We start from the raw sequence: 27,604 nt of genomic DNA on the forward strand, positions 1-27,604 counted from the left end.
CCCCACGGCCCCTCTTCAATGGGGGGGGGGGAGAAAGGGGGCAGCAGGCAGCCCTCTGGTCAAGTCTCCAGCCATCCCAGCCACCCTTTAAAGCAGGCGACAAAGAACCCCACCCTCCGGACAGCCCCTGCAGGAGAAGCAGCTGCTGCCTGTTTGGGCCCCAAATGTGCCCCCCGCCCAGCACCACCCAGACCCTGGGGTCAGGCCAGGCCTCCCTGGCAGGGGGGTTCTCCCGCAGCCTCAGACCTGGGGGCACAGCCTCCTTCTGCTGCCCCTGAGGCCTCCTGAAAGGGTGAGGAGGTGGGAGGGCATCGGCAGAGCCCCCTGCCCACCCTTGTCCCAGATCCAGGCTGCCTCCTCGCCTCTTGTGGCGTCAGAACAAGTAATTGATCTGAGGCCGATGTCTTAGAAGAACTTGAACAATTAAAGACAAATAAGGCAATGGGTCCAGAGGGCATCCACCCCAGAGTTCTTAAAGTACTCAGATCGCTCATTGCTGCCCCCCTGACTGATTTGTTTAACCAATGCCTGTTAACAGGAGATGTTCCTGAGGATTGGAGAATGGCCAGTGTTATGCCTATCCACAAGAAGGGCAGTGGAGAAGAAGCTGGTAACTACAGGCCAGTTAGCTTGACATCAGTTGTAGTTAAAATGATGGAGACTCTACTCAAAAAGAGGATAAATCAGCACCTAAAAAACAGTAACTTATTGGACCCAAATCAGCATCGCTTTACTGAAGGCAAATCATTACTATTATTATTATTTATTAGATTTGTATGCCGCCCCTCTCCAAAGACTCGGGGCAGCTCACAACAGTAATACAAAAACAATATAACAGTGAGACAAATCTAATATTAAAATAAAACATATCTAAAACCCCAACAATTTAAAACCATACAACACATACATACCAAACATAAAAGCCTGGGGGAGGATGTCTCAGTTCCCCCATGCCTGGCGATAAAGGTGGGTCTTGAGTAATTTGCGAAAGACAAGGAGGGTGGGGGCCATTCTAATCTCCGGGGGGGAGTTGATTCCAGAGGGCCGGGGCCGCCACAGAGAAGGCTCTTCCCCTGGGGCCTGCCAAACAACATTGTTTGGTCGATGGGATCTGGAGAAGGCCAACTCTGTGGGACCTTATCAGCCGCTGGGATTCGTGCAGTAGAAGGTGGTTCCGGGTGTATTCTGGTCCAATGCCATGTAGGGCTTTAAAGGTCATTACCAACACTTTGAATTGTGACCACTACATGTCAGACTAATCTCATTGATTTCTTTGACTATGTCACAAAGGTGTTGGATGAAGGTGGTGCCGTGGATACTGCCTATCTGGACTTCAGCAAAGCCTTTGACACGGTTTCACATAAAGAGCTGATAGATAAATTAGTGAAGATTGGACTTAATCCCTGGATAGTTCAGTGGATTTGTAGCTGGCTGAAGCGTAGACATCAGAGAGTTATTGTTAATGGCAAGTATTCTAAACAGAGCCTGGTTACAAGCGGTGTGCCACAAGGGTCTGTTCTGGGTCCTATTCTTTTTAATATGTTTGTGAGTGACATAGGGGAAGGTTTGGTAGGGAAGGTTTGCCTATTTGCCCATGACTCTAAAGTGTGCAATAGGGTTGGTATTCCTGGAGGCTTCTGTAATATGGTAAATGATTTAGCTTTACTAGTTAAGTGGTCAAAGCAATGGAAACTGCAGCTTAATGTTTCCAAATGTAAAATAATGCACTTGGGGAAAAGGAATCCTCAATCTGAGCATTGTATTGGCAGTTCTGTGTTAGCAAAACCTGCAGAAGAGAAGGATTTAAGGGTAGTGATTTCTGACAATCTCAAAATGGGTGAACAATGCAGTCAGGCGGTAGGGAAAGCAAGTAGGATGCTTGTCTGCATAGCTAGAGGTATAACAAGCAGGAAGAGGGAGATTATGATCCCGCTATATAGAATGCTGGTGAGACCACATTTGGAATACTGTGTTCAGTTCTGGAGACCTCACCTACAAAAAGAGATATTGACAAAATTGAACGGGTCCAAAGACGGGCTACAAGAATGGTGGAAGGTCTTAAGCATAAACCGTATCAGGAAAGACTTAATGGACTCAATCTGCAGAGTCTGGAGAACAGGAGGGAAAGGGGGGACATGATCAAAACATTTAAATAGGTTCAGGAGAAAAGTATTTTTAATAGGAAAGTGAACACAAGAACAAGGGGGCGCAATCTGAGGTTAGTTGGGGGGAAGTAACGTGAGAAAATATTTTACTGAATGGGTAGTAGATTGTTTGGAACAAAATTAAACAGTAACTGAATTTAATCATGCCTGGGATAAACATAGATCCACCCCAAGATAAAATACAGGAGCATTGACTCAGGGCCAGGCTGGGCTGCCATGGCCGGACCCCTGCTCCACGGGGCTGCCTCCTCTGGACTCGGGCACTCTGGACAGCTGCACGTGGGGGGGGGAGATGACATACCCTCCCTGCCTCACCAACCAGCCGGAGGGTCTACGTGAGGGAAGCAGGGACAAGGCTCAGGGCCTGGGAAGAGGCCAGTCTGCCCTCCCCAGGGGGCCTGGCGGGAGAGGAGCGTCCAGGCGTAGGGCAGCCCCACGGAGGAGACCAGAGCCGAAGGGGCCAGCCTGGCGGAGGGAGGGAGAGACCAGCCTTCCTGGGAGGCTGCTAGAGGAGCCCCCTCTCACACGTCTGGCCGGCCTTTGGGTTCTCTCCCTGAGCAGCCCCTCCTCGTCCCAAGGCCACCCGCAGGGGCCACTGCAAGAAGGCCCCGCCTCCCCTCCCCAATCAGCGGCCTGGCAGGGCTGGAGTCGGACTTGTCCGCTTGGGAAGGAATCCTCACCCACCTGGCAAAGCGCAGAGCCCCGGAACAGAGCTGTGGCCCTGGCAGGTGGCAGCCGGGGGGAGCGTCTGGCCAGGCCCTGGGGGCGCTGAGGGGGGGTCCCGGCCCCTCCCCCCCCCGCCCTCCCCTGCCTCCGCACGCGGGTCCGGCTTCATTCAGCAAGGGCTCCGGGCCCATCAGGCGCAGCCCCGCGTGCAAGAGGCTCAGGCAGGGCAGCCGGGACGCCAGCACCAGCGAGTGGAGGAGGACCAGGCTGCACGGAGCGGTCGCGGACTTGCCGGGAGCGGAAGCCCAGTAGGCGAAGAGGTGGGCGGGATCCGGAAGGGGAGGAGCAGCGCCGCCCCCTCTCTCCCCTCCGCCATTTTGCTTCCGGAGCGGCAGCGGCCCAGGAGCGAGCGGGCGGGCGAGGCGGCCGGTCCGTCAGCGCCGAAGGACCTGCCTGGCCGGTGAGGGCGCCTGCCCCCCTCGCCCCTCCTTCCCTACCCCCCTCCCGGCGGCTTGGTGTTCCGGCAGGGGAGGAGTCGTCCGCGGGCCCTCTCGGGGCAGCCCCTCCTCCCGAGCCCCCCTTCAGCCCCCTCCTCCCCCCCGAGTCCTGTTGCGGCCCCTGGGTGGGGGTGGGGGGCTGCCTGGCGGGGGGGCTGCATTTCCCTCCGCTCCTGCCGGTCTTCCTTCCTACAGGAGGCCACAAGCCCCCCCCTTCTCTCTCCCCCCCCCCCGGAAAGGCCCCTCTCTCTTGCTGCCCTTGGTCTCCTGGATTGATTCCCTTTCTGCAGGAGACCCCGAGAGGGGGCCCGCTCTGTGCCGCAGAGGGAAAGCCAATGTCTCTGGCCTGGACGAGTCCCCGGCACCGCAGGCCCTGCGTGAAGGAGGGGGCGAGAGGAGGAGGGGGCCAGTAGCAGGTGGGCCCTGCAGGGTCAGTCTGCTGCTGGGAGGAGGAGGGGGCCCTGGGGGGCTCAGCCAAGAGAAGGGGACCCTCCGCCTCCCCTGGCCCCACTGACCGGCCTCTTGACTAGCAAACTCTGTATTTGGGGAGCCTCAGAGGGCCTGGGTGGCAAGCGGTGGCCGGAGGATAGGTGCCACCGTCCACTTCCATGCTTCAGGCGTTTCTTTTGGTAGAAGCTGGAATGTTGGATCCGTAGCTTTTTAAATTCTGGACCATGGAGGCGTCACCTCGTCTGTTTGTTTTCCTAGGCCGGTTGGGATTCAGAACTTCTTGTGTTAGGTCTTGCGGTTGCAGAGGGGACTTTGAAACAGATGGAAAAATCAGAGGGTCTCGAGCAATACTGGAATCTCCTTCTGGCCTAAACGGGAGTTCCCAGTGGGACAAACATGGGGGAAGCATAAGGCGTCCATTTATGGGGCTGGGGCTTCCTTTGAAGAGTGTTCAGAAACTTCAGATCGTGCAGAATGCGGCCGCGAGAGCAGTCATGGGCTTCCCCAGGTATGACCACCTATCTCCAACACTCCGCGGCCTGCACTGGCTGCCGATCAGTTTCCGGTCACAATTCAAAGTGTTGGTTATGACCTATGAAGCCCTACATGGCATCGGACCAGAATATCTTCAGGATCGCCTTCTGCTGCACAAATCCCAGCAACCGGTTAGGTCCCACAGAGTTAGCCTTCTCTCGGTCCGTCGACAAAGCAGTGCCGTCTGGCGTTACCCAGGGGAAGAGCCTTCTCTGTGGCAGCCCCAGCCCTCTGGAATCAACTCCCCCCAGAGATTAGAACCGCCCCAACCCTCCACGCCTTACACGTTGTTGAAAACCCACCTATGTCGCCAGGCATGGGGAAATTGATATACCCCCAAGCTTTTATGATTTATGGTTTGATTGGGTTGTGTGACTATTTTAATGGCAAGGGTTTTTTTTAAGTATTGGATTTGTACACGTTATTAGCGCTATTTCAGCCTTGTTCTGGCCGAAGTAGATATACAGTATATAAAATATATCCCATAGCTCTATCAATTGAAATTTTTTTAACAAACTACCTCTGGGTAGGCCTCAAAAGGGCAGTTTGTGTTTGCTTGAACAATATCATTAATTAAAAGTTATTTTAGGACTTTTTGTTTCTGTATTTATTTTTTGGTCCACTACTATACTAAGCTACTATGAATAGCTTTTTTGCTATTCAATCTACTGGGTAACCGAAAAGCTATAACGCAGAATAACAGAGTTGGGAGGGAACCTGGGGGAGGGGAGGGGGGGTCCTCTAGTCCAGCTCCCTGTTTTTACGGCATATCACTTTGCTAGTGTTGGGACGTGTGGGCCACAGGTTCAGTGGATTTCATAAAGGTGGGCTTTTAAACCAGCCCTCCAATTTTCTCAGACACAATCACTTGGAGAATTTTTGCCAGTCGGAGGTCCAGCAGGGGAGCAGTCTACAAAAGTTAAGCCTATTCCAATTAAGCTATTTTTACAGTTGTTTATTTTATTGAATATTTTCTTTCCAACTTAAAAGTGTAGAAAAGAAATAATGAAAGAGAAGATATAGATCCAGAAAAAAGAATAGTTAAAGAAACACCCTCCTGTTGCAAACAATAAAACTGTGTTTCCCCAAAAATAAGAAAGGGGCTTATATTTTGATCCCCCCCCCCAAATGCTCTTGTCCTTATTATTGGGGAGGTTTTATTTTTGGAGGGGGGGTGCAGGAGGGGGGGCGGGCCGCGACCTTTATACCTCCACTGTGCTCCTCGGCCGCAGGGTGTCCATGGCAGACCGCTCGGAAAGAAAGCTCTCGCGAGTTCAATTAAACATCTCAATCTTGTGAGATGTTTTCTGTCGGAACGGCCGGTCCTGTGGACACGACAGCAAGGAACGCGGTGGAGGTACAAGTGTCCCACGGTGGGGCGGAATTTGGGAACGGGGCAGGTCAACAACAAAGGTCCAATAAATTTGAGGTAGTATGTTGCCAGAAATTTAAAGCACAATTACACAAAAGAGGCTAAAGAGCCCAGCTATAAAAACCCAATGTGTGGATATCTTTGCACCGTGACAGATACTCAAAAACGCTGAGACAGTTCTGCCTAAAGTTAGGCCAAGGGGGGGGGCAGTGGGGGGGCTGCATGCCAAGCCTTCCCCCCAGGCAGGAAGGGCCCGGGTGGAGGTCCCCTTCTCCTGGGCCTCAGGGGCTCCCCTTGCCTTGCTTGAAGGGCTGGCGGCCTCAGCCTCTCAGATGATCTTTTGTTGTTTATTTGGGGGCTTTTTAAAATTTATCTTTGCAGCCCACCAGGTAGTTTAGAGAAGCAGATTAGCCGCCTATTGATTTTTTTTGCTACAGGGGGTGTGTGTGTGTGAGTGGATCACCCACTTGTGTTAGAAGGAGAAGCTCTCGGTTTCCTGGGCTGCACCATTTGGATCGCTGTGAGTTACTTCAGGGGGCCACTCTAAGAACACAAGAAGAGCCCTGCTGAATGGGGCCCAAGCCCCTCGAGTCCGGCATTCTGTGTCCCACAGTGGCCCCCCAATTGTCCATGGGGATCTTGAGCAGAAAGAGAAGGCAAAACTCTCCCTTTCCCTGGACCCCCAACAAATGGGACCCCAGGGAACCCTGGCTGCCTCAACCCACATAGAGTCTTAGGCACATGGACATCCATTTCAATCACCACCATGGATACACCTGGCATCCCTGAATCTGTCTCATCCTGCCTTGAAGCTCTCCAGGCTGACAGCTGTCACGACCTCTTCTGGAAGGGAATTCCATCAACCGAGGGCCCTCTGGGTGGAGAAATATTTCCCTTGATTTGTCCTCACTTTCTCACCTGTGACCTTTAGGGAGGGGCCCCTCGTCCTAGTATTGTGTGACACACAAAATATTTTTTCTCTATCCACCTTTTCTATCCCACACCCTTCCATCAAGTCCCCTCTTTGAAGCCGCCTTCCAAGGCTTAATTAGACCACTCTGTAGGTTTTTTTGAGTGAGTGAGCGAGCGAGTGGGGGGGGAGGCGACTTCCTTGAGACTCCCCCCCCCCCTTGGGAATTGGTCCTCGGTCTGATGGAACAACCTGGGAGAGCCACCTGCCTATCTTCACCCAGTGGTGGTGGCTCTTCCCTGAGCCTTGAGTGAGTGTGGTTGTGTGGCTTTGTTGCCTTGCTTCGTCCCTGCTTGGGGGGGGGGTGTTCCTTTCTAGGGAGGTTGAAAGTGCTGGGTTTTATTGTTGACTTTATAGTTTTTCTATATGTTTAGCTTTGATTAACAAACGCTGCATTACAAAACAAGGCTGCCGTGGCCCACTATTAGTCAATTTTACAATTTTCAGGTGAAAAGATTAAAAAGAAAGAATCCTAGAGATAATAAAGATTTGTTTTTGTATGCTTTACTTTTATAATTTGTGTGTATGTATATTTGTTCAGTCATATTTCCAGAGCAGTTTAGCAAGTGGGTCGCCATATGGGATGAGTGGATCAGCCAGACTGTCAATCAAAGAGAATATTGGTAGCTCAGGCTTGAAATGAGGAGACCCTCCCTGAGCTCGGTTCTTTCGTTACCCAAACCCAGGTCGGCCTCATCGGCACTTGTAGTGACCGAGCTCTGGCTGGATGTAATTTTAAAAGGACAACAGACACTTCAAATGTCTCTCCCGCCCCCGCCCCCATTCTGAACTGGGAAGCCACGGCTAATAGCCAATTGGAGGGGAGCTGGCAGCCGAGAGAGGGATACTGGCCGGGCGGACACAACTCAAGTGTGAAAGGACTGATGGCTGCCCTGTCCGAAATGGGAGGCTTCCTTTGCTGGTGAAGGAGAGAGCCTGTGGCTAAGCCCCGGCGGGGGGGGCGGCGTAGCTGTTCTCCTGGCAAAGTACAAACGCGCGGATGCTCTGCGGACGTTGTTCCCATGCCTGTCTCGGAGGAGAAGCCCATCAGGTCAACGAACGGGAGACTGAGATAGAAGGACTTTGGTTGTGATCTGTGATTTTTTTTCTCCTCCTCGCTGTCCATCCTTTTTGGTGCCAGGGTTATCAAATTGCAAAGACCTGAGTAGCTTTGAAAGTGGACTCTGCCCCAGAATATCTTTCCGTCCTTTTTTTGTTCCAAATCTCTCAGCAGGGTGTTGAATGCGAGAGGGGTCCGCCCTGAATTATTCTGCGTGCAACTAATGGCCACGCGATGGAAGGAGGGCAAAGGGGGGGGGGGGGCCTCCGCAGAGCAGAACTCGCAGGGGCTCCGGACACCGGGCCTCGATTTCTCCACATGCATTTCAGGTGGACAATCCTGAACCTGATGGTCAGTTAGGGAGCTCTGCCCAGGCCCCTCCCTCCCTGTGATAGGCGGGCAGGGGGTCCAGCCTTCTTTCTCCCCACCCCCACCCCGCTTGGGTTCTTGGGCTGAGGGCGGCCGGGGGGGCCCTCGCAGCAGCGGCCCTTTCCTTTGGCCCCCATTCAGAGCGACCTGCGACCTCTGCAGTATCCCCCAGGCCTCTGTGGTCCGAATGAAGAGGCTCAGCATCCGGTGCATACTCACGGCCATTGCCGTCTTCCGGGGTCTCATGGTCGCCTTTTGCCGCCTCCTTTCACGAAAGTCAATGGAGAAACCAGATGTAATTAATAGCCAGTTGTTATCAGTTGGAGCTATTCACTTAACGACCATCGGTCGTAAAATGGGCAAAACCTCACTGCACAGATCTCTCACTTTACAACGGGACTTTGGGTTCAGGTGGTGGTCAGAAGCTGAGGAGCACCGGTATTGAACCCCCCCAGCTTGTTGGTTCTCGGTCATCGGAGGCGCCCCCCCCTGCCCAGTCAGCCCCTGGCGTGGGCCAGTCCAGTCTGTTAGCCTTGGCTGCCGCCCTTCCCTGGAGAAGCCTTGGGAGCAGGGGGTGCAGGGGCAAGGCCGGTTCCTCTCCCTCTCCAGGTCGGCGTGAGTGCGGTGTCCAGTTGTCCCCATCATGTTTTGGAAGTTCGATCTGAACACGACGTCCCAGGTGGACAGACTGCTGGAGAAAGCAGATGTGACTCTGCGCGAGTTGATGGACGAGGACGACCTGCTGCAGGAGTGCAAAGCCCAGAACCGGAAGCTGGTGGACTTCCTCTGCCGTCCGGCCTGCATGGAGGAGCTGGTGCAGCTGATCACCCGCCAGCCCCCCCCGGGGGTGGACGAGAGGGTCCGCTTCAAGTACGTGCGCCCTCCGCTTGGGTCAGCCCCACGGGCGAGAGGGGGGAGAAAGCCCCCGGTGCCCAGACCTCCTCCTCCTCCTCGGCCCTTGGCCGCCCGGGAATAGAGGATCCTCCGGGGAGCCTTTGACCTTCCTGCCTTTCCCTGGATGCATGGCGGGGGGGCCAGGCCCAGACCCCCCCACTCCTACTCAGCCCTTGACCGCCCGGGAATAGAGGATCCTCCGGGGGGCCTTTGACCTTCCTGCCTTTCCCTGGATACATGGCAGGGGGGCCAGGTCCAGACCCCCCCACTCCTACTCAGCCCTTGACCGCCCGGGAATAGAGGATCCTCCGGGGGGCCTTTGACCTTCCTGCCTTTCCCCGGATGCATGGCAGGGGGGCCAGGCCCAGACCCCCCCACTCCTACTCAGCCCTTGACCGCCCGGGAATAGAGGATCCTCCGGGGGGCCTTGGACCTTCCTGCCTTTCCCTGGATGCATGGGGGGGGGTCCAGGCCCTCTGTACGCTCTGTGTTCTGCGGGATGATTTAAACACCAGTACAGGCTCTTATTAAAACACCTTTTGTTTTAAGTTTGTTTTTATAAATATATTAGCATTAGTCTATATATGAAGAATTATTATGAGAAGAGTTTTGAATTTATATTAGTATTAGTATAAATGTGAAAAATTTTAATGTGAAATTTAACAAATTATTTTTTTTAACATCTATAACAATGAATTGTCTTTGAATAAGTATTCTTTTTTCTATATTCAAATTTATACTTTTGAGATAAGCGGGAAAATTATGACCCCATTTTTTTTATGTTAAATGTTGGTATGTTTGTCTATTTTATGAAAACTAATAAAATTTATTGGGAAAAAACAAACAAACACCTGGATTCAACCCCCCCCCTGGGGCCCCCTCCCCCTGACAGAAAGGGCCTCAGCTAGGCGTTCCTCAGGGCCAGCGTCTCCCCCCGGTCCCTGAGCCTCTCGGAGGGGCCCCACTTCAGGGGGGTGGCCTTGGAGGCCTTGCTCTGTCTTACACACACACACACACACACACACACACATACTCCATGGGACTCAGATTTGGGCTTCGGCAGCCCCTCCCCTCCCCAACTGCTCCAGTGCCATCTTTCTCCCACCCACCTTTTGGGGGGGGGGGCTTTCCTTTGTGGGTTGACTGGTCATGGTCATTTTGCAAGGTCCGGCCTTCCGGCAGGCGGCCTAACCATCTCCTACAGAAGAGGTCCCCCCCATCCTGCTCTTGGCCTTCCGTGAGCCAGCTCTGGTCTCTGTCCGGAGAGGGTGTGGGGCTCCCCCAGCTTCCTTCCAGTGGCCGAGTCTGCCTTTTGACTTTGGCTGTGGGTCCCAGGATGCAATTCTCAGAGACCCTCTCCGGCCTCCTGGCTTCTGCTCTCGGGCGGCACTGGGGCTGGGGTGGCCTGGCTTGGACAGGTGGACGATTGACACCCAGGCCCAGAGGCCCTCCCGCCTCCCTTCCCAGGCCTTGGGGGGGCGCTCTTTCGGCCTGGGCACGTGGGGGTGGGCCCCCCACTTCACCCCCCACAAGGCAGCGGGGCGCCTGAGGTCTCCCTCCTTTGGTGACCGGCTCTGAGCCCTTGGCGGCTGCGCTCGGTCCGCCTGTGGCCATCTCTGCCCAAGGGACCCACACCAGGGGCTGCCTGGGGCTCGTCCCCTTTTCTCCCCCCGCCCACACGGTGGGAGGTTCCAAAGAAGTCGGGGGCTCCCCCCCCACTTTATTCGGGGATATAAAGAGGAAAGTGGCGGAAGGCCCCTCGTTTGCAGAGAGCCCAGCTGGGGAGGGCAGAGATGAAGACCCCGGAGGGGGAGGGCGTTCCGTGGCACAGGTGGTCTCCAGATGGTGCCCAGTCGGTTAGTGATGGGTCCGCTGAGCAATGCAAGGGCCACCTCCCCCCCCCCTTTTTCTACAATAACCGTCAGAGGAATCCTCTCCAGGAACCTGCAGGGCCTTTCCCCAAATGAGGGGAGGGGGCTCAGCCCAGCCATTGGACAGGGCCACCAGAGCCTGGGAAGGGAAAGCCTGGGGGCAGCCCCACTTCTCCCTTCGCCCTTGGTGCCAGTCTGGAGCCCCCCCCCCCACCTTCCGTGAGCTGCACTGCCTGGCTAAGGAGGGGGCGGAGGTCTGTCTCATGGGCCAGTCTGCCTGTTGGGAATTGTGCTGTTTGGCTCTGTGCGTGTGTGAGAGGGGGGGGAGAAGAACCCCCCCCCCCGCAATATCTGGCATTGGTGTCTATAAATGCCACATCGCGAGAACTCAGTGCTTCCTGCCCCTCCTCCTCTGTGTTGCCCGAGCGTGGCCTTGCTGTGTTCCTTGGGGCCGTGGGGAGGGTGGGGACGAGGCCCCGCTTGTCCTCAGCTGTGGCTCTGCTTCTGCTCCTGCAGGTACCCAAACACGGCCTGCGAACTGCTGACCTCGGACGTGCCCCAGATCAGCGACCGGCTTGGGGGAGACGAGGCCCTGTGGGACGCCCTCTACGCCTTCGTGGAGCAAGAGCCCCCCCTGAACCCCCTGCTGGCCAGCTTCTTCAGCAAGACCCTCGGCAGCCTCCTTGCTAGGAAGGCAGAGCAGGTGAGGGACGCTCCCCCCCACCCCACCCCACCCGCTCCCTTTAAGCCCCACACGCGCACACAGGCACACTGCCTGAACTTGGGGGTGAATGAGAGCCTCTACCGCCCTGGCAGAAGGAACGGCCGGTGCTCGGTCCCTGGGCAGCCGCACTCTGGGAGGGAGGGCCGAGGGTGGAGGATTTCGGTGTGGTCGGTGGCTTCCCCCTCTCGCCTGCCCCTCCCTCTCCCTCCCCCTGAGTTTTACACACACACCCCGTGCCGGGATGGTAGTGGGCTCAGGGCCCTGGACGGGCGCCCCACGATCGATCGATCAGGGTCGCTGGATCAGCATTGACATCAGATCCGGGTTGTGGTCAGCCTTCCAGTTGGCATCTCCGCTTCAATCGGCCTCCTCAAAGCGCCCGTTTATCCCTGGAGCCCCCTTACATAAGGCCCTCAGAGGAGCCCTGCTGAAGGGGCCAAAGCCCCTCGAGTCCAGCCTTCTGCGTCACCCAGTGGCCCCCCAATTGTCCATGGGGATCTTGAGCAGAAAGAGAAGGCAAGACCCTCTTTTTCCCTTGACCCCAACAAGTGGGACCCCAGGGAACCCTCCCTGCCTCAACCTACAAAAGAGGCATAGGCACATGGACATCCGTTTCAATCACCACCTATGATACACTTGGCATCCCTGAATCTGTCTCATCCTGCCTTGAAGCTCTCCAGGCTGACAGCTGTCACGACCTCTTCTGGAAGGGAATCCCATCAACCAAGGACCCTCTGGGTGGAGAAATATTTCCCTTGATTTGTCCTCTCTTTCTCACCTGTGAGCTTTAGGGAGGGGCCCCTCGTCCTAGTATTGTGCCTTTTCTGTCCCCTGCAGGATTTTATGCCCTTCCATCAAGTCCCCTCTTTAAACGCCGCCTTTCGAGGCTGGACAGACCGAGGCCTTGCAACCTGGTTTCATTCCCTTGGTCATTCTGGTGGCCCTTTTTCCAGTTCCATCCTATCCTCCTTGAGGTGCGGTGACCACCTTGGAGCAGCCATGTCTCCGGGGGAACCCAGGTCTGACCTTCCCCGGGATTTCTGGGTTCCCCCGTCCCACCCCCACAAGTCCGTCGCCCCATGGACCACTAACCTCCTGCACACACCCGCCTTCTTCCGGCCCGGTGCTCGAGAAAGGATGACTTTGAAACTCTAAAAATAATTCATGTGGTCTAACTCCTCGCGTGACAGGACCCCCCCCCCCCCCCAAAATTCCCAACGCAAGAGGCATTGCACAACAATATAGCATCAGGGGGCAGGCCAAGACCTCCAGGCATTCCGGCTTCGGCCTGACGGGCTCGCGGATCTCGGGGCCCTGCCGGTGGCCAGTTCCAGCTCTAAACATCCCTCAGCCAGGGGTCATTGCACCACCCAGAGCCCCAGGGGCTGCGACTGACCGCACGGCCGCTGAGCGGCGCTGGGTGAGACAGCAGGATTACGACCCAGAGGTCACTCCAGGGGTTCATCTGAGGGGCTTTCTCCCACGAGGCATTCCCCTCCCTCGTTCCTCCGGAAGGGCCTGGCCGCGGGACTGTCCAGGCAAGGGTTGCCGCTACGCGCACTCTGGGAGGCGCATGCGCGCAGAAGGGACGAAGCTACGGGTGCGGCGTCCTTATCCGTGCCAGTGGCCACAGGCCCCCCGGGACTGCCCCCCAACTGACTGTACGCCATCCCAGGCAGCGCCCCCCCCCCCCCATTCTGACACGCAGCCGGGATGACCAGGGAATTAGAAGAAGAATTTGGAATAGATCTTACAGTTGGCTTGAAATTAGGAATCAACGTAGGAAACAGAAAAAACTAAAATCTGAATGATAAAATAATCATTTATATTTTATTTATTAATGGGATGCGTCTGCCACCCAACTCCAGTTGGACTATACGTGAACCCGCAGGTTAAATAAACCTAGATCCATCCTAAGATAAAACACAGGAAATAGTATAAGGGCAGACTAGATGGATCATGAGGTCTTTTTCTGCCGTCAGTCTTCTATGCTTCTATGTTTCATAATCGCTAATGGCAAAAAAAGTGTCCCAGCTGAAACGGTGGAGTTTGGAAGTGGTGCAGTGGACAAGAACCTGAACCGGGGGCGCAGGATTCTTTTGCCTCTTCTTAAGAACCATTTCCTACTTAAGAACCCGAGACCGGAAAACTTTCCCAGGAAATTTGAGAGCAGCACGAAGGCCCGGTCAGGTCCCTGCCCTTCCCCCTGGGTTTCCCTCTCTGGCGCCAGGTGTATGGGGGGCAGCCTCGCGTTGGGTGTATGGGGGGCGCATGCTCCTCGCCGCCTCAGAGTCCCTTTGGATTTCTTTGATTCCCCTCCCCTTCTTCCTTCGGCAGTGACCGTCCTCCTCCTCCCACCCAAATTCCAAGCTTTTATTTCTTTCCTAATGGGTTTGCATCATTTGCTTTTACGTTGATTCCCATGGGAAAAATGGCTTCTACTTACCTACATTTCTACTTAAGAACCTGGTCATGGAACGAATTAAGTTCTTAAGTGGAGGTACCACTGTATATATATATTGACACAAAATACTGCAAAATATATTGCTATATTATATATGTCTGTATTTGTTCCATTTGATTTTTAACTTACTATTTTTTACTTTTATTTTTCTTTGGGGTTTTTTTGCATTTGTGTTTTTTAATGTTGGGAAATTAAATGTTTAATATAAAAAAGAGAAAACGATGGTGCTACAGCCTCAGAGATGCCTTGAGTTTAAAAGATTCCCTTTGGCCAAGCGAGCCCCCCCCCTGTCCTGTGTCCCTCCCGGTTTCACGCTTGGAGGGTCTCTGGTGAGGGCGGGGCAAAGATTGGGCTTCCACCCTTGCGCCCCTTGACCGTTTGGCAGCTTTCCAGACCGTCTCAGAGGACCGGTGGGGGGAGGGGGGCAGAAGGGGGGCTGCTTTGTCTCCCCTTTCAGGGCCGGTCAGGGGGTTGTTATGGGGGTCCTGTAGGAGAAGCGTTTTGCAGAAGCTAGTCCCTTCCCCCCCCCCAGATAGCCACAGCAGCTGACCAGCTGGCCTCAGACCAAGGTATATCAGGAGCCTTTTTGTCTTGGAGATAATTGAAGGTACATACTGCAGGTAGCAAACCTACACTAACTATTTACACCGTGGCTATCTCTCCAGCAGTTACTATACTAAATACAATTCTCTATCTACTATTCTCAGTGGCAATGGTCAGCTACGAGCCGTTCTAAACCCTCCCAGGCCACAATACCTTCAGGCCAAGCCACAAGCCACGGCTATGCAAAGGTGCATTGTGTACATATACTTTTGTCAGGCAATCAGATTACATGGCCGTCTGCATATTCCCCGTGGCTAAGCGGTCAGTCCCGGTGGGTTCTTTTCTCTGCAGTTTGGAGCACGGCATCAGTTGGGCCCCGATCCTGCTGGGGAAAGCCAGCTGTCAAGGCCCTGAGTGACGCCTGTCTCTTGTGGTGCTTTTCCCCACCAGGTGATTTCATTCCTGAGGAAGAAAGCCGACTTTGTCAATCTGGTGTTGAAGCATCTCGAGACCTCCGCCATGATGGACCTGCTGTTGCGATTGGTCAGCTGTGTGGAGCCGGCCCCCCTCCGCCAGGACGTGCTGCAGGTCAGGGCGTCTCCCCTGCGGATGGGCGGGGGGCTGGCCTTGGGAGAGGGGCCCCCCATGAAGGGGCCCGGCCCTTTCCTCCGTGCCCTGGCAGGCCTGAGGGGGGGTGCGGGGGCCTCCTTCCCTTGGACGGCTGAGAGGTGGCCAGAGGGGGGCGCTCCATAGCCGGATCCCCCCCCTCGGCTGGCCTCCTTCAGCCTGATTGCTGGGAATGACAGTGTGTGTGTGAGTGTGAGAGAGGGGGGGGGTGCCTGCCCTGGGAGCCCCTTTTCTCCCAGCAGACGGGCTGGGGGCCGGCTGCGCTGGGGCGGGGGTCAGGGGAGGGAGGGGTCAGGGGAGGGGGGGGGCAGGGGAGGGGGGGCGGGAAGCCCTCCTTTGGCTGCTGTGGGCCTCGGCCTCTTCCAGGCGCCTGGGAACGAAGCCTGCGGGGGGGGGGGGCTGTGGCGGTGGTGGCCAGGACTCAGGGGGGGCCTCGGGGAAGGTGGCCGTGTACTTACTCTTCCCCCCTCCCCCCCACCGCCCTCGTTTTGCCCTGCAGTGGCTGAGTGGCACAGAACTTGTTCAGAGGCTGCTGGACCTCATTCGACCCCACCAGGATGAAGACGTGAGTGTCTGTCCCCTCCCCCCCGGGGCCCTCTGGCCAGAAGGGAGGGGGGCAGAGCCTGGACTCCTCAGGGCTTGGCCCGCCTTCTTCCCGGGGGGGCTTCCCTGGCCACCCTGGAGCGTTCCTGGCCCCCCAGGGGCTGGCCGAAGGAGCCCGCCTCGCCTTGACTCACACAACCGAGGGCGGGGGCTGTTGGGGGCGCCTGTTGAGTGATAGGGAGAGATACCCACGAATGAATACAGAAAGGGAGAATAGAGGCACCAGGGCCTGCCCCTCCCTCTTAAACCCATCAGGGCCAGTCCAGAAATCCCGAGGGGGGGGGCCTCCTGCTGCTCCGTGTGGGGAGGGTTTTGGTGCAGCCGCGGAGGGCCCCTGCTTCATCTTCCCCACTCCTACAATTGGTGGGTGGGTGGGTGGGAATGGCTGGGGCCGCTGGGGGGCCCTCTGGCCAGGAATGACTTCTCGCCCGGTTTGCAGAGACAGTCCAATGCTTCTCAAACCTTGTGTGATATCATCAGGCTGAGCCGAGAGCAGAGCAACCAGCTGCTGGACGCGGCTGACCGGGACCCGCTCCTGGCATCCCTGGAGTCGTAAGTCCCTGAGGGGGGGGGGGCTGGTTGGGCCCGTGCTTGGCTGAGCTGGGCCTTCCGGGATGGGTTGGGCTGAGCTCCTCCTGGAAAAGGAGGCAGCTCTGGGGGTCCAGCGTGGGGTTTGGGCTGGCACCGATGCCCCACGCATGAGCCAGCCTCACCACAAAGTGGGTTGGGGGGGGGATGCCTTGGAGGTGCCGGAGATGGGCAGGGCCGGAGGGAGTAGGGCGGTTTCTGTCCAAGGCCCTCCCAGCTCCAGAGACCCCGCCGGGACTGGACGCCAGGTGAATGGAGGTCAACAGCGGGGGTGGGGGGAGGGAATTGCATGCCGAGAGACCGGGAGGTAAACTGGGACCCCTTCCGCAGGCTGCTGGTGCCGGGATTGTGAGAGTGCTGGAGGAAGGGACTTATACCAGGGGGAGTCCCGGTGCAGCCCGCCTTGCCGTCATGTGGCTGCAGATGGGGTGCCCCGTTGAGCGACCCACCTGAGGGACGCTGCAGCTCCCCCACCTGCCTGTCTGCCCCCAGGAAAGCTCCTTGGGCTGCCCTATGCGTTGGCGCCCGTTGGCAGCAGCACCGGGCCCCTGCCATGGAGAAAGGACGCCTCTCGCCCTGTGCCAGCACCATTGCCCAGAACCCCCTCTGACCCTTCACTCTCCTCCAGGCCACGCGGTCCACCCCTCCCCCATGCCTCATTCCTTCGAGCGGGCTGCTCCATCCCGTCCCCCTGGCCCTTTTGAGGGCGCCTGGTCTTCTCCCAGGAGAGGCGATGGGCTCTTGGGGCAACGGCAGGCGGCCGCGCTACCCTGAAGCCCCGCCAGAATGGGCCTGGGAACCTCCAGAGGCGGCTCAGCCCCAGTACTGACGCCCACGAGTGCCCCCACGCAGGGCGGCTGACAGGGCAGTGATGGACGAGGGTGGCGGCCCGGGCGGGAAGAGCCGCAGCCCTGCTGAGGCTTCCTGGGGCGGCTGCAGTTTGCCCAGCATTGTAGCCCCCTCAATGGGTGCACAGCCCACCCCAGCCAGGCCGCCTCCCGCAGCCCCTTGCGGCACCCCCCATGCCCCTGACCTGGGGCCCCCTTCACTCAGGTTCTCGATGAGCGATGGCAGCCAGAAGGCCAGGGTCGCAGTCGCTCCACGATGCGTCACTTAGCCGTGGAAACTCTGGCCTCGTCCGAGTGCCTAGGTCAGGGGCCCCCTGCGCCTACCCCTGTGCATACACCTGGTTCCTAGCAATGGTGGCGTCGCAGCATCCCACGGTCGTGCAGCCACAATTTGCGGCTGTTGGATTCAGAGAAATGCGGGTGCTAGTGGCCACCTTGTAGGCCCCTAGGATGCTGCGGTCTCTCGGAGATTCCGGCCGGGAGTGCGACCACGGCCGCCCTGAGCTGGCGTGGTCATCAGCTGCAGAGTGGACGGCCCCAGTTCCTCCCGTGGTGCTGACTTGGGTCTGGTGTCTCAGGCAGGAGTGCGTGGAGCAGCTTTTGAAGAACGTGTTCGACGAAGGAGTGACCGAGGCCTGCGTGGTGAACGGGACACAGGTTTTGCTGACGCTGCTTGAGCCAAGGAGAACCGGGTAAGCGGGACGGTCCAGGCCCAGCTGTGGTTGACCGCTTCCTTCAATTGGGCACGCCACCCGATGAAGCCCCCGATGAAACCCGCAGACGAGTTCAGTTTGGGGGGGGGGCTTTGGGCCATGCAGGCCTTATCTGGAGAGGAATTTCCTAGCGGAAGAGTTAACCAGCCGGAGGATGGACCGGGCGCTGCACCGGGGATCCTGCCTTGGGCAGTGGGGTGGGCTCAGAGATCTCCCTTCCAGCTGTGCTTCCAGGCACGGCCCTCCCCAGTCTGGCTAGCCAGGCATCCAGTGGTGGGTCTGGCGTTCTGGTACTTCTTGGACTGCGTCCATCTCTAGCAGTGCTGGCTGGGATCCAGCTTGGGATCCGACTCCGCCGCTGGTTGGCCCTGCAGGATTTGTAGGTGCCGCGTGTGGCTCCTTTTCCCCAGGCATGGAAGCCACGCGTGGCCTTCCCCTAAAGAGCCACAGGCCACATCGCTCCCTCGGGCTTTGTTGGAGGGTCAGCCCAGCGGGCTGCCTTTTGCGCATCAGGCGGCAGGGCAGGGGTTTCGGCCTGGGCAGAAGAAGGCAGCGCCTCCCGGTGGAAGCCGCTCCGAGCAAAGGCGGCTCCGCGTTCCCGGAGCAGCCGCTTCATGGCCAGGGCTGCTTCCTCCGTTTCTGCTGCTTTCACAGCCCCCGGCCTTTGGGGCTGGCCCTTCCCCTCTGAGCTCCCTCGGGCGATTTCCCCTGCGTGGGAGGTGGGAGGTGGCGGCTGTGACGGGGAAGCAGGCCCCTTGTCCGAGGCCCTGGCGAAAGTCTGGACGCTGTTTCTCTGCCCGCAGCTCGGAAGGGCTTTCCGACTCCTTCTCCCAGGGGCTTGAGAAGCTCCCTCCGGTCAGTCCCGGCGTCTGGCAGGGCATCCAGCCGCGCTTGAAGGACTTCCACCAGCTGCTGCTTCAGCCCCCCAAGGTAGGTAGGTGGGGGGGTTTCCTTCTCCGCCTGTGCCCCCCCCCTCTCTGGGGCTAGCTCCTGCAGGCCGGCCTGGATAAACGTTTTCTATTTCTACCCCTCCCCCCTTTTGCATATGTCGTACCTCCTGCTCCCGTCATTTAGGATTATAGAGTTCCTTAGCCTAAAAAAAGCCCCCTGGTGGGGGGGGGGGGCTTTGCTGGTGTGTCTCGCAAAGCACTCCCCTCCAGGGCAGCCGGCTGCTCTCCAGAGGCCCTCCTGGTCCCCCAGGGGAGATCGGGGGGGAGGGGGCGGCTCAAAACGTAGGTTTTCCCCTCTTGATGGTGGCAGGGGGCTTCTATCCTGACGACCCTGGGGGTCCTGGAGGAGCCGCTCGGCAGTGGCCGTCTTCATGCCGCCCGCTTGGTCGCCGCCCTTCTCCACACCAACGCACCCACAGTTAATCAGGAGCTGTGCCGGCTGAGCACCATGGACCTGCTGCTGGTGAGTGCAGGGGGGGGGGACATTGCCCTGGCACGACGGCTGACGGCTGGTAGGAGTGAGGGCCCCTCCTCCTCCTCCTCGTCCTCTTTCGCAGGACCTGTTTTTCAAATACACCTGGAATAATTTCTTGCACTCCCAAGTGCAACTCTGCCTCACAGCCGTCCTGATGCCCGCGGTGCCCGGAGTCCAGCTGCTCACCGGAAAGGAGGGGGAGGGGGATGGAGACCCCTCCTGGGAAGAGGCTGAAGTGCCCGAGAGCCCCCTGCTGACCCACGTAAGCCCCCTCGGGCGTTGGCTGAGTCTTCAGAAGGGGGGGGGTGGCAGCCATGGGAACTCTCAGGCCACCTCCCGTCCTTGGCCAGAGAGCGAGGGAGGGAGGGGGCAGGGCAGCCCCAGTGTTCTTCCCCGCCCCCCTTTGTCTGCCGGAGGGATAGGGAGAGGGGGGGGGGCCTTCGGAGGCGCTCACCTTCTTCTTTGGGGGCTCCACCTACCCGTCTTTGTGGGTGACCCTGAAGGCCGGCCGAGCGAGGGTAAAGGGGGGGGGGTCATCTCTCTGCATTGGCATCAGAGGAGCCAAAACCTAAATTGAAATGTTCAGTGATTAAAAATTCTTCCCGTCAGAAATGTCAGAATTGAATGTGGCAGTTTTGGGGCAAGAATGTTATTAAATGTTGTAAATGTTGACAGCTCCCTGATAGCCTGCCCCCCCCCCCCCATGTTCACTTTGGCAGACCAGGAAACAACACACACACACCCCTCGCTTCCTCTGCGTTCTCTGGCCTCCAGCCAGGCAGGGGGGGCCCAAGGCCTCAGACCAGGTGGAGACGGGGGCCCTGGTTAGTGACCAGAAGGGGAAGCCCCCACCCTTGACCCCAGCAGCTGCCCTCCCTCCCCCCCCCCCACCCCAGGGCTTCCAGAACTCTCCACTAGCACCCCCCCTCCCCCACCCTCCTGGCTGTGAAATTCTGGGGCTTGAAAATTCTGCTTGTCCAGAAGACGGAGGAACTGGCCGGGGTTTCTTCCAAATGCCCCGTCCACCCCCTGCCTTCGTTGGCCTTAGGGGGGTTGGGGGGGTGCGCATTAGCCCCGTGGACTGGGTCTTCCTCTGGGGGTGGGCTGCTTCTCCCTGCTCTGGCCCCCCTCTCCTCTGCCCCCCCCTGCAGGGGGCTTCATCCCTGAGACCCCTCGCCTGCCTTCCCCCCCTCCAGCTCTTGCACGAGTGCTGCCTGGTCCAGAGGATCCTGGAGGCCTGGGGGGCCAACGACGAGATCCAGTGAGTCTCCGAGGCCGGACGGCTTCTTCCCGAGGGGGATGGGGGCACACACGCACACGCCTCTGCTTCCAGGGGCCTTTTCTGCCCCCCTCCTCCGCAACCCCTGGGCCTCCCCCTTGCTCAGCTCAGCCGTTGAGTTCGGGGGCGGAGGGGGGGCTTTGGGGAGAGGGGGCAGGTTAACCAAGAGAGGGCAAGCCCTCCCGTGGGCCCCTCCGGGTGACAGCCGGGAAAGCCTTTCTGCCCCCACTCCCCCCCGCTCTGAGGCAGAGGGCAGCTGAGCCCCCTCCCTGCCACCGCCTGCCCTCCCCTTCCTCATGGCCCCAGTCCATTCACTGAGCCTCCTTGGCACATCTGGGTCTGAATTCCTCCGGTTCCCCCACCCAGTTGGAAGTTCAGGTCCTTGCCCCCCCCCAGGCACAAACCCATCACGTGGCCCTGAGCCCCCCCCCATCTCCTTCCGTACAGGTGCAGAGGCAAAGGATGACCTTGGCTTCCTAGAAAGAATTCGTTTTGCCTGCGTACTTAACGACCTCGTCCTACCCCCCCCCCCAACCCATGTCCCCACAGTAGACAACGCGCAGTAGAACCCAAGTGTGCCGGGCCCCCAGAGACCAGGGGCCACGGTCTGGCGGGGGAAGGGGGCCTGGGCTTCGGCCCCCCAGCGGCTGCCTCTTCTTGCTTTGGTCTCCCAGGGCCGGAGGAGGGAGGAGGCGGGGCTACATGGGCCACCTGACCCGTATCGCCAACGCCCTCGTGCAGGCCGCGGAGAAGGGTCCCACGCGGAGCCAGGCCAGGGCGCTCCTCGGAGGTAGGAGGCCCCCCGCCCCGTGACCCCTCTGCCCCCCAGGACAACCGGTGCCCAGCCAAGGGAGGGGGCCCTTTGGGCAGGGGAGGGGGCCCTTTCCTTCGGGGGCCCAGGCTTGGCTGGCCGGCTTTATATGGCGGATCCTCAGACCGGGGCTGGCAGTAGGGCTCTTCACACACACACACCCCGAAGGGAAACCCTCCCAGACACACACACACACACACACACACACACGTAGGTGGAACAAAAACGTGGCACCATCGATGGATCGGCCAGTCTCCTGAGCCCTGGTCACCTCAGGACTACTGCAATGCGCTCTGCACCGGGCTACCCTTGAAGAGCATTCGGAAGACACACACACACACACGCAAGGTGCAACAGGGAAGGCAGGTTTGGGGCCCCACAGGGGGGCTGTCTGTCTGGCTCAGTTCCAGGGGTTGGCCTCTTCGCTTGAAAGCCCAGCACGTGGGCCTGGGTCTCTCTCCCCCCACTCACGCCGACAGAGGAAGCCCCCTTTGCCAGTCAGGGAATTTTGGCTGGAGGAGTGGGGGGGGCAGGGCGGGGGTGGGTATCCTGGAGAAGAGCCTTCTCTGCGCAGCTCCGGCCCTTTGGAACACCCCCTCCCTCCCTCCCTCCCTCCCCCCCAGGGGCTTCCGGAAGGGCCTGGAGAGCGGGAGCCCAGCCCACTTGGGGCGCTTGGTGAACGAAGGGGAAAGCCCCTCACCCCACCTGCTTCCTCAACAGACGGCTGCAGAGCGTTGGCCCCTCTGTGCCCAGGCGCAGGGCCAGACCGGCTTCCCTCTGGCCTCCCCCTTCCCGAGGACCAGGCCCCTCCTGGGCCCCTCCGCCCCCTGAGCCCTCCGCTCCCTTTCAGGCCTCCCTGAGGATTGCCGCGATCGCTGGGAGACCTTCGTGGGGCAGACGCTGGTGGAAGCCAACCAGAGGAACACTGTGGATTTGGTGAGGGGGTCTGGGGGGCTGAGGAAATGCCGCGTAAGCTGCCCCAAGGAGTGCTCAGGGGGGGGCTCTGGAGCCCATCCCTGGAGCCCATCCCTGGTCTCTCCCCCCTGCAGGTGACGGCCCACCACCTGCATGCCTGCAGGGAAGACGAGGAGGCCAAGGCGGCCTTCCCCAGCGAGGTCTCCCTCCAGCAGGTGGGCAGCTCTGCCCCTTGGGGGGCGGGGGGGTCTCTAGCCGGTCTAGCTCCCTGGGCCATCCTGGGGCGGCCCTGGCTGGGACTGGCTAGTGGCTTTGGGGAAGAGCTGGCGGGATGGGGAGGAGTGTGTGGAAGGCGAAAGATTGAGGGGGGGGGGCTTTGAGATCCACCAAAGCCTCAGGTGTGACCCCCAGAGACCCCCCCCCCAAGGCCTCCTCTGCATCATCATTTTAATGGGGGCAAAGCGGGACCATAATTTCCACTTCCTGTTGAAGGTCACTTGCAGCCTTTGGAAAAAGAAGGGGGGGGGTTATGCTGAGCTGGTGAGGGTCTCCCGTTCGCTGGGGGTGGGTTGGTTCTGGGGCTGAGCCCAGAGAAAGAAGTGGAACCTTTGGGGGCTGCCTCCAGCAGTGATGTCTCTGGTTATGGGGCAGATTTTAGAGAAGAGGCCGGCCGGCCGGGGCCACCCCCCTTCTCTGATCAGGACCCCGTCCTGGGAGGGAGGCCCCATCAGTCCCTCCAGAGGTGGCAGCTGCTGCTTCAGCGAGAATATCCCACCGCTGCCCTTCTGGTCATTTAGTATCCACCTCCGTTTGATGCCCCCCCACCCCTCTGCCCTGCCAGCCTTTAGGAGTGCGTGGGGGGTGGGATTTCCACTGAGCGGTTCCATGCGCACGCCCCCCCCCCCCCAGGCCTTCTCCGAGTACCAGGTGCAGCAGATGGCTGCCCTCTTCGCAGACCAGTTCGGCTTCACTGACGAAGAGTTTGCCGGCCAGGTGGACAGCATCAGGTGAGTCCCTTCCCCCTCCAAGCCCTCTTAACCCCCCCCGGCTCCTCCCCCGGGCCCCCCACCTCCAGAGGGAGGTCCATGCCTGGTGGGAAACAGAGTTCACCGAAGCCTCTGGGGCGATGCAGGGGGATCCCTGGCGCTGGGGAGGGGGTGGGAGACCGCCAGGGCCTCTCCCGCCTTCCCAATCCGAGGGGCTTCCTTCCTCGCCCGGATTTCCCACAGGCCTTTCTGAAAACGCCCCCCCCCCCCTCTGTTCCAGCGCCCCTTTTAACCGGATGGCAGAGATAAACTTCAGCATTGATGTCGATGATGACGACAGTGTGAGTAGTCCAGCACGCCAGAGACTCCGGGGTCCCAGAGGCTGCCCGAGAGGCAGGAAAGACCCTTTCGAGACCCCTTTGACTCCAGGGAAGGGGCTGGGAAGGCCTGGGGCGGGGGGGGGGCATTTGCACCCCTCCCACACATCCTTCCCTCTGGGGGCCGGAAGGGAGGGAGGCCATTGGCCCGCATCCCTCCCACAGGGGGTGGGGGGGTCTGGATGCTTTTCAAGGGTGCTGCCCCTTGTAGACCTCCAGGCGGGAGAGGAGCAGCCGAAGGGAGGGGCCTCCCAGTCCAGCAAAGCCATGACTGCCCTCCCCTCTCCGGGCACAGGAGTCCAACAGCACACACACACACACACACCCTGGGAACTGCGGGGGGGGGCACGGGCCAGCCAAGGAAAGCCCCCCCCCCCCGTGGCCTCACCCAGTGCTCGTGTCTGCTCCAGGCCAGCACTTCCCTCTTTGAAACCTGCTGCAGTGACCGCCTCCAGCAGTTCGATGACAGGGGGGAGGAGGAGGAGGAGATTTGGGAGGAGAAGGACACAACCTATGCAGCCCAAGCCAAGTCCAGGTCACGGTAAGAGGAGACCGGGAGACGGGCCCTTGGGAGGGGGCTGTTTGGGGGGGGGCTGGGCTCCATTAAAGGGCCCTTGTAACAAGGACAGAATAAGGAAAGGGGCTTTGGGAAAGGGTCTCTCAGGAGCACAATCGGCTCTTCCGATAGGCTGGGAGAGTGGGGGTGGGGAAGGTTAGTCCACGGGGGGGGGTGAGTGGGGCAGGGAAAAGAGTCCCTCCCTCCCTCTCTTCCTGGGTCTGGTGGGGTCAGGATTTTTCAGCCGAGGTGGTCTGCAGCATCCCCCTCCCCTGCCTGACCCAGTGGGGCAGCCCTATGTCCAGTTTAAATGTAAACCCCATAGAACAAGGTGATCTGGTCCCATGAGGAAAAACAGGCTGGTCGAGAGGAGAGACCACCGGGGAAGGTTCTGCCTGGGGGCAGTGGGGGATTCAATGCCCTTTTAATCCACTCAGAGCCACTGAGCCTAGTCAGGGGGGGAGGCTCCCTTGACCCCCAACACAGAGGTCATCACACCAGTTTCTGCTCCTTGGGCCAACCCTTGAAGGGACTTTAAAGGGACGGCAAGCAAAGAAAGCTGACCTTGGTGCCTCGTGCCGCTTGGCTGCCCCGCGTTTGCCTAGGGCTTCTGACTGGGGGGGGGGACCATGCCTCCCCCCCCACTCTCACACAGTTACTATCGGTAATACAGTGGTACCTCAAGATACGAACCCCTCGTCTTACGAACAACTCGTGATACGAACCCGGGGTTCAGAAAAATTTTGCCTCTTCTTACGAACTTTTTTCGAGTTAGGAACCGGCGTTCGGAGACTGCTGGGAAGCCGCGCGGCTGTTTTAAAAGGTGACAGCCAGGCGGCGGGGCTTCCCAGAAGCCTCCCGAACGCCGGTTCCTAACTCGAACAAAGTTCGTAAGAAGAGGCAAAAATTTTCTGAACCCTGGGTTCGGTTCGGGGGGGTGCTGGGAAGCCCCCCAGGCCGGCTGTCACCTTTTAAAACAGCTGCGCGGCTTCCCAGCAGTCGCCGAAAGCCGTTTTTTTGCGGGGGGGGTTTGGTTGCACGGATTAATTGACTTTACATTGTTTCCTATGGGAAACAATGTTTCGTCTTACGAACCTCCTCCTTGCACCAATTAAGTTCGTATCCTGAGGTATGACTGTATTGAGCAAGGTGCCACATAGACTGTACCTGTGAATTGCCTAAATGTAGATTCTTACTTTTTTCACCACTGAATTTCATTTTGTTGAGAGCCCCCAATGTTCACGTCTGTCAAGATCCTCCAGGGTCTTCAGCCCGTCTTCCAGAGTGTCGGCTACTCCTGACAGCTGGATGTTGTCTGCAAATGTGATGAGTTCCCCATCGACCCCTTCATCCAAATAATTGATGAAGATGTCAAAGGGGACCAAGCCTGAAACAGAGCCTTGGTGGGGGCTGTTCTCGCCTCCCAGCGGTCTGTGCAGCTGGTGGCAGATTCGGACAATGAGGAGGCTGGAGAAGACTTTGTGCCCGAGGCAGGGGGGACTCAGTCAGGGTCTTCAGGACCTCCAGAGACTGCAATGAGCAGAGAGGAAGAAGAGCTGCCAAAAGGCAGGAATGGTTCCTGAGGAGGAGGAGGAGGAGGTCTCCTCGGGAGTAAGGCTTGGGGCTAATTGGCCACCCTCCTAGCCTATTTAAGGGATAAGGACGACTGAGCCAATTTGCAGGAAACAACTTTTTTTCGTATTCCTTTGTGTCTTGGCTCTTGTTTTACAGTGTCATTTTTCCTGCAAATTGCTTCTGGGCGTTTTGCCAACCACAGTAAGATTACTGTTATCTGTCAGACTTTGCATCAGAATTGAGCCATTTTTCCTTGGACCCTTGCCAGCTGTTAATGAAGTTGAATTAACAGCCATTGTTCAGAAAAACCGTGTTTGAGCGGCTACTGAGAAAGCTCAGCTGGGCCCCTGTTCCCTCCCTCATTGTCCCTTTTGTTCACGGGTCACTTTAGCTTTGGAGGGCTTCATTCTGCGGACAGTTCCGGCAAAGGTAGCCTAGAGAACGGGGACCTTGATGGCTGCACGGACTCTGGGGAAGAGGAGGCCGAGAAGGAGGCAGCTGCCCGTCCTGAGGAGCCTCCCTGCAAGGCGGGAAACCAAGCCGCCGGTCCCTCTCCCGAAGGTAATTTGGGGAATCGCTGCCAGCTCTCCAGGGCAGCCCGCAGCTCCTCCTCCTCCTCATCCTGTGGCGGTGCAGGGCTATATATTTCTCAGGACTGCCAGGCTGAAGGCTTCCAAGGGCGGGGCCCCAAGGTGACCCACTGACCGCCTTCGTCCAGCCACCTTCTGCTTACTGCAGGGCCACCCGGAGCCCTCGCGATGGAGGCGGCTGCCCCCCATGCCCCCCCCCACGGTCCGAAGAGGCAGACGGCCGTGGCCTGCTCACCACGGAGGCTGCCTTCCCGCCAGTCCGTCCATGGGCAACGGCTGATGCCTAGCAGACCCCTGGGAGTCCACTCCTGCCAGCTTGAACCCTGGGCTGGGTTGTGAGGCCAAGAGGAAGCACGTAGATCTCAAGATCCCGGGCGAGGCTTTCCCAAAAGGCGGCTGGGCTTCCTTGGGGGGGGTGGGGGTCTTTTTTCGAAAACGCTTCACTTCTCATCCAGGAAGGAACTGAAGAGGCTTCTTGGGTGAGGACCAAGACCTCTGCAAGGAAAGAAACCAAGGACATAATATCGTTTATATTGCATTTGTATTTTATTGTATCTATTGTTGTTGTGAGCCACTCCGAGTCCTTGGAGAGAGGAGGCATTCAAATCTAAATAATAATAGTAATAATAATAATAATAACACCACGCAGTTGCCTTTGGGACCTGCCCTGCTCTGGGGGGGGGGGGAGAACCGACAGACAGACATTTAGCCCCACAGAAGCAGCGTGAACGCTTTTCAAGGCACTTTTTATGCGCCCCCCCTCGGCCTCCTCAGCACTGAACTCACGGCCTTTGCCCAAAGCCCCTCGTTCTCACCGAGGCCCCCGGCCAGAGCCCCGTCCTGGGCCCAAGAGCATCCCGAGGGACGGGCTCCAGCCGGCACCAGGTGACGCGGGAACCGAGCGGCCAAAAAGCCCTGGCGCAGAGCAAGGCAGGGGGGCCGGGAAAGTGACCCCCCCCCCCGGCTGGCTTCCCACATTCCAGGCTGCGGGGGGGGGGGGCAGTTCCATACCTGGGCCTGAGTCTTTGAAAGTAGCCCAGAAATGCTCTGGATGCAGTTGGGTATTTGTGTGTGTGTGTGTGTGTGTGTGTGTGGTGCCAGAGGAGAAAAGTCCCTGAGCCTCCCCCTCCTC

General features: G+C 58.5%; 1 protein-coding gene across 5 annotated transcripts in view; it reads left to right on the top strand.

Moving 5' to 3' along the window:
- Window positions 1-3,199: 3,199 nt before the first annotated feature.
- PPP6R2 (protein phosphatase 6 regulatory subunit 2) overlaps window positions 3,200-27,604 on the top strand; it is a 31,910-nt gene continuing 7,505 nt past the window's right edge. For 2 of the 5 annotated variants that reach the window (XM_070754635.1, XM_070754636.1), the window contains exons 1-18: window positions 3,217-3,291; window positions 8,693-8,953; window positions 11,365-11,551; window positions 15,030-15,167; window positions 15,706-15,771; window positions 16,249-16,361; window positions 17,824-17,937; window positions 18,762-18,888; window positions 19,219-19,371; window positions 19,466-19,645; window positions 20,580-20,644; window positions 21,337-21,452; window positions 22,324-22,409; window positions 22,523-22,603; window positions 23,298-23,395; window positions 23,655-23,715; window positions 24,162-24,292; window positions 26,274-26,443. In XM_070754635.1, coding sequence (XP_070610736.1) covers window positions 8,727-8,953; window positions 11,365-11,551; window positions 15,030-15,167; window positions 15,706-15,771; window positions 16,249-16,361; window positions 17,824-17,937; window positions 18,762-18,888; window positions 19,219-19,371; window positions 19,466-19,645; window positions 20,580-20,644; window positions 21,337-21,452; window positions 22,324-22,409; window positions 22,523-22,603; window positions 23,298-23,395; window positions 23,655-23,715; window positions 24,162-24,292; window positions 26,274-26,443 — 2,113 coding nt within the window. In that variant the 5' untranslated portion in view covers window positions 3,217-3,291; window positions 8,693-8,726. Of the gene's footprint in view, window positions 3,292-3,653; window positions 3,745-8,297; window positions 8,379-8,692; window positions 8,954-11,364; window positions 11,552-15,029; window positions 15,168-15,705; window positions 15,772-16,248; window positions 16,362-17,823; window positions 17,938-18,761; window positions 18,889-19,218; window positions 19,372-19,465; window positions 19,646-20,579; window positions 20,645-21,336; window positions 21,453-22,323; window positions 22,410-22,522; window positions 22,604-23,297; window positions 23,396-23,654; window positions 23,716-24,161; window positions 24,293-26,273; window positions 26,444-27,604 lie in introns of those variants that run through there. The other 3 variants (XM_070754632.1, XM_070754633.1, XM_070754634.1) reach the window with 3 other exon arrangements.

The sequence above is a fragment of the Erythrolamprus reginae genome, chromosome 6 (assembly GCF_031021105.1).
Source record: "Erythrolamprus reginae isolate rEryReg1 chromosome 6, rEryReg1.hap1, whole genome shotgun sequence".
NCBI classification, from domain to species: domain Eukaryota; kingdom Metazoa; phylum Chordata; class Lepidosauria; order Squamata; family Dipsadidae; genus Erythrolamprus; species Erythrolamprus reginae.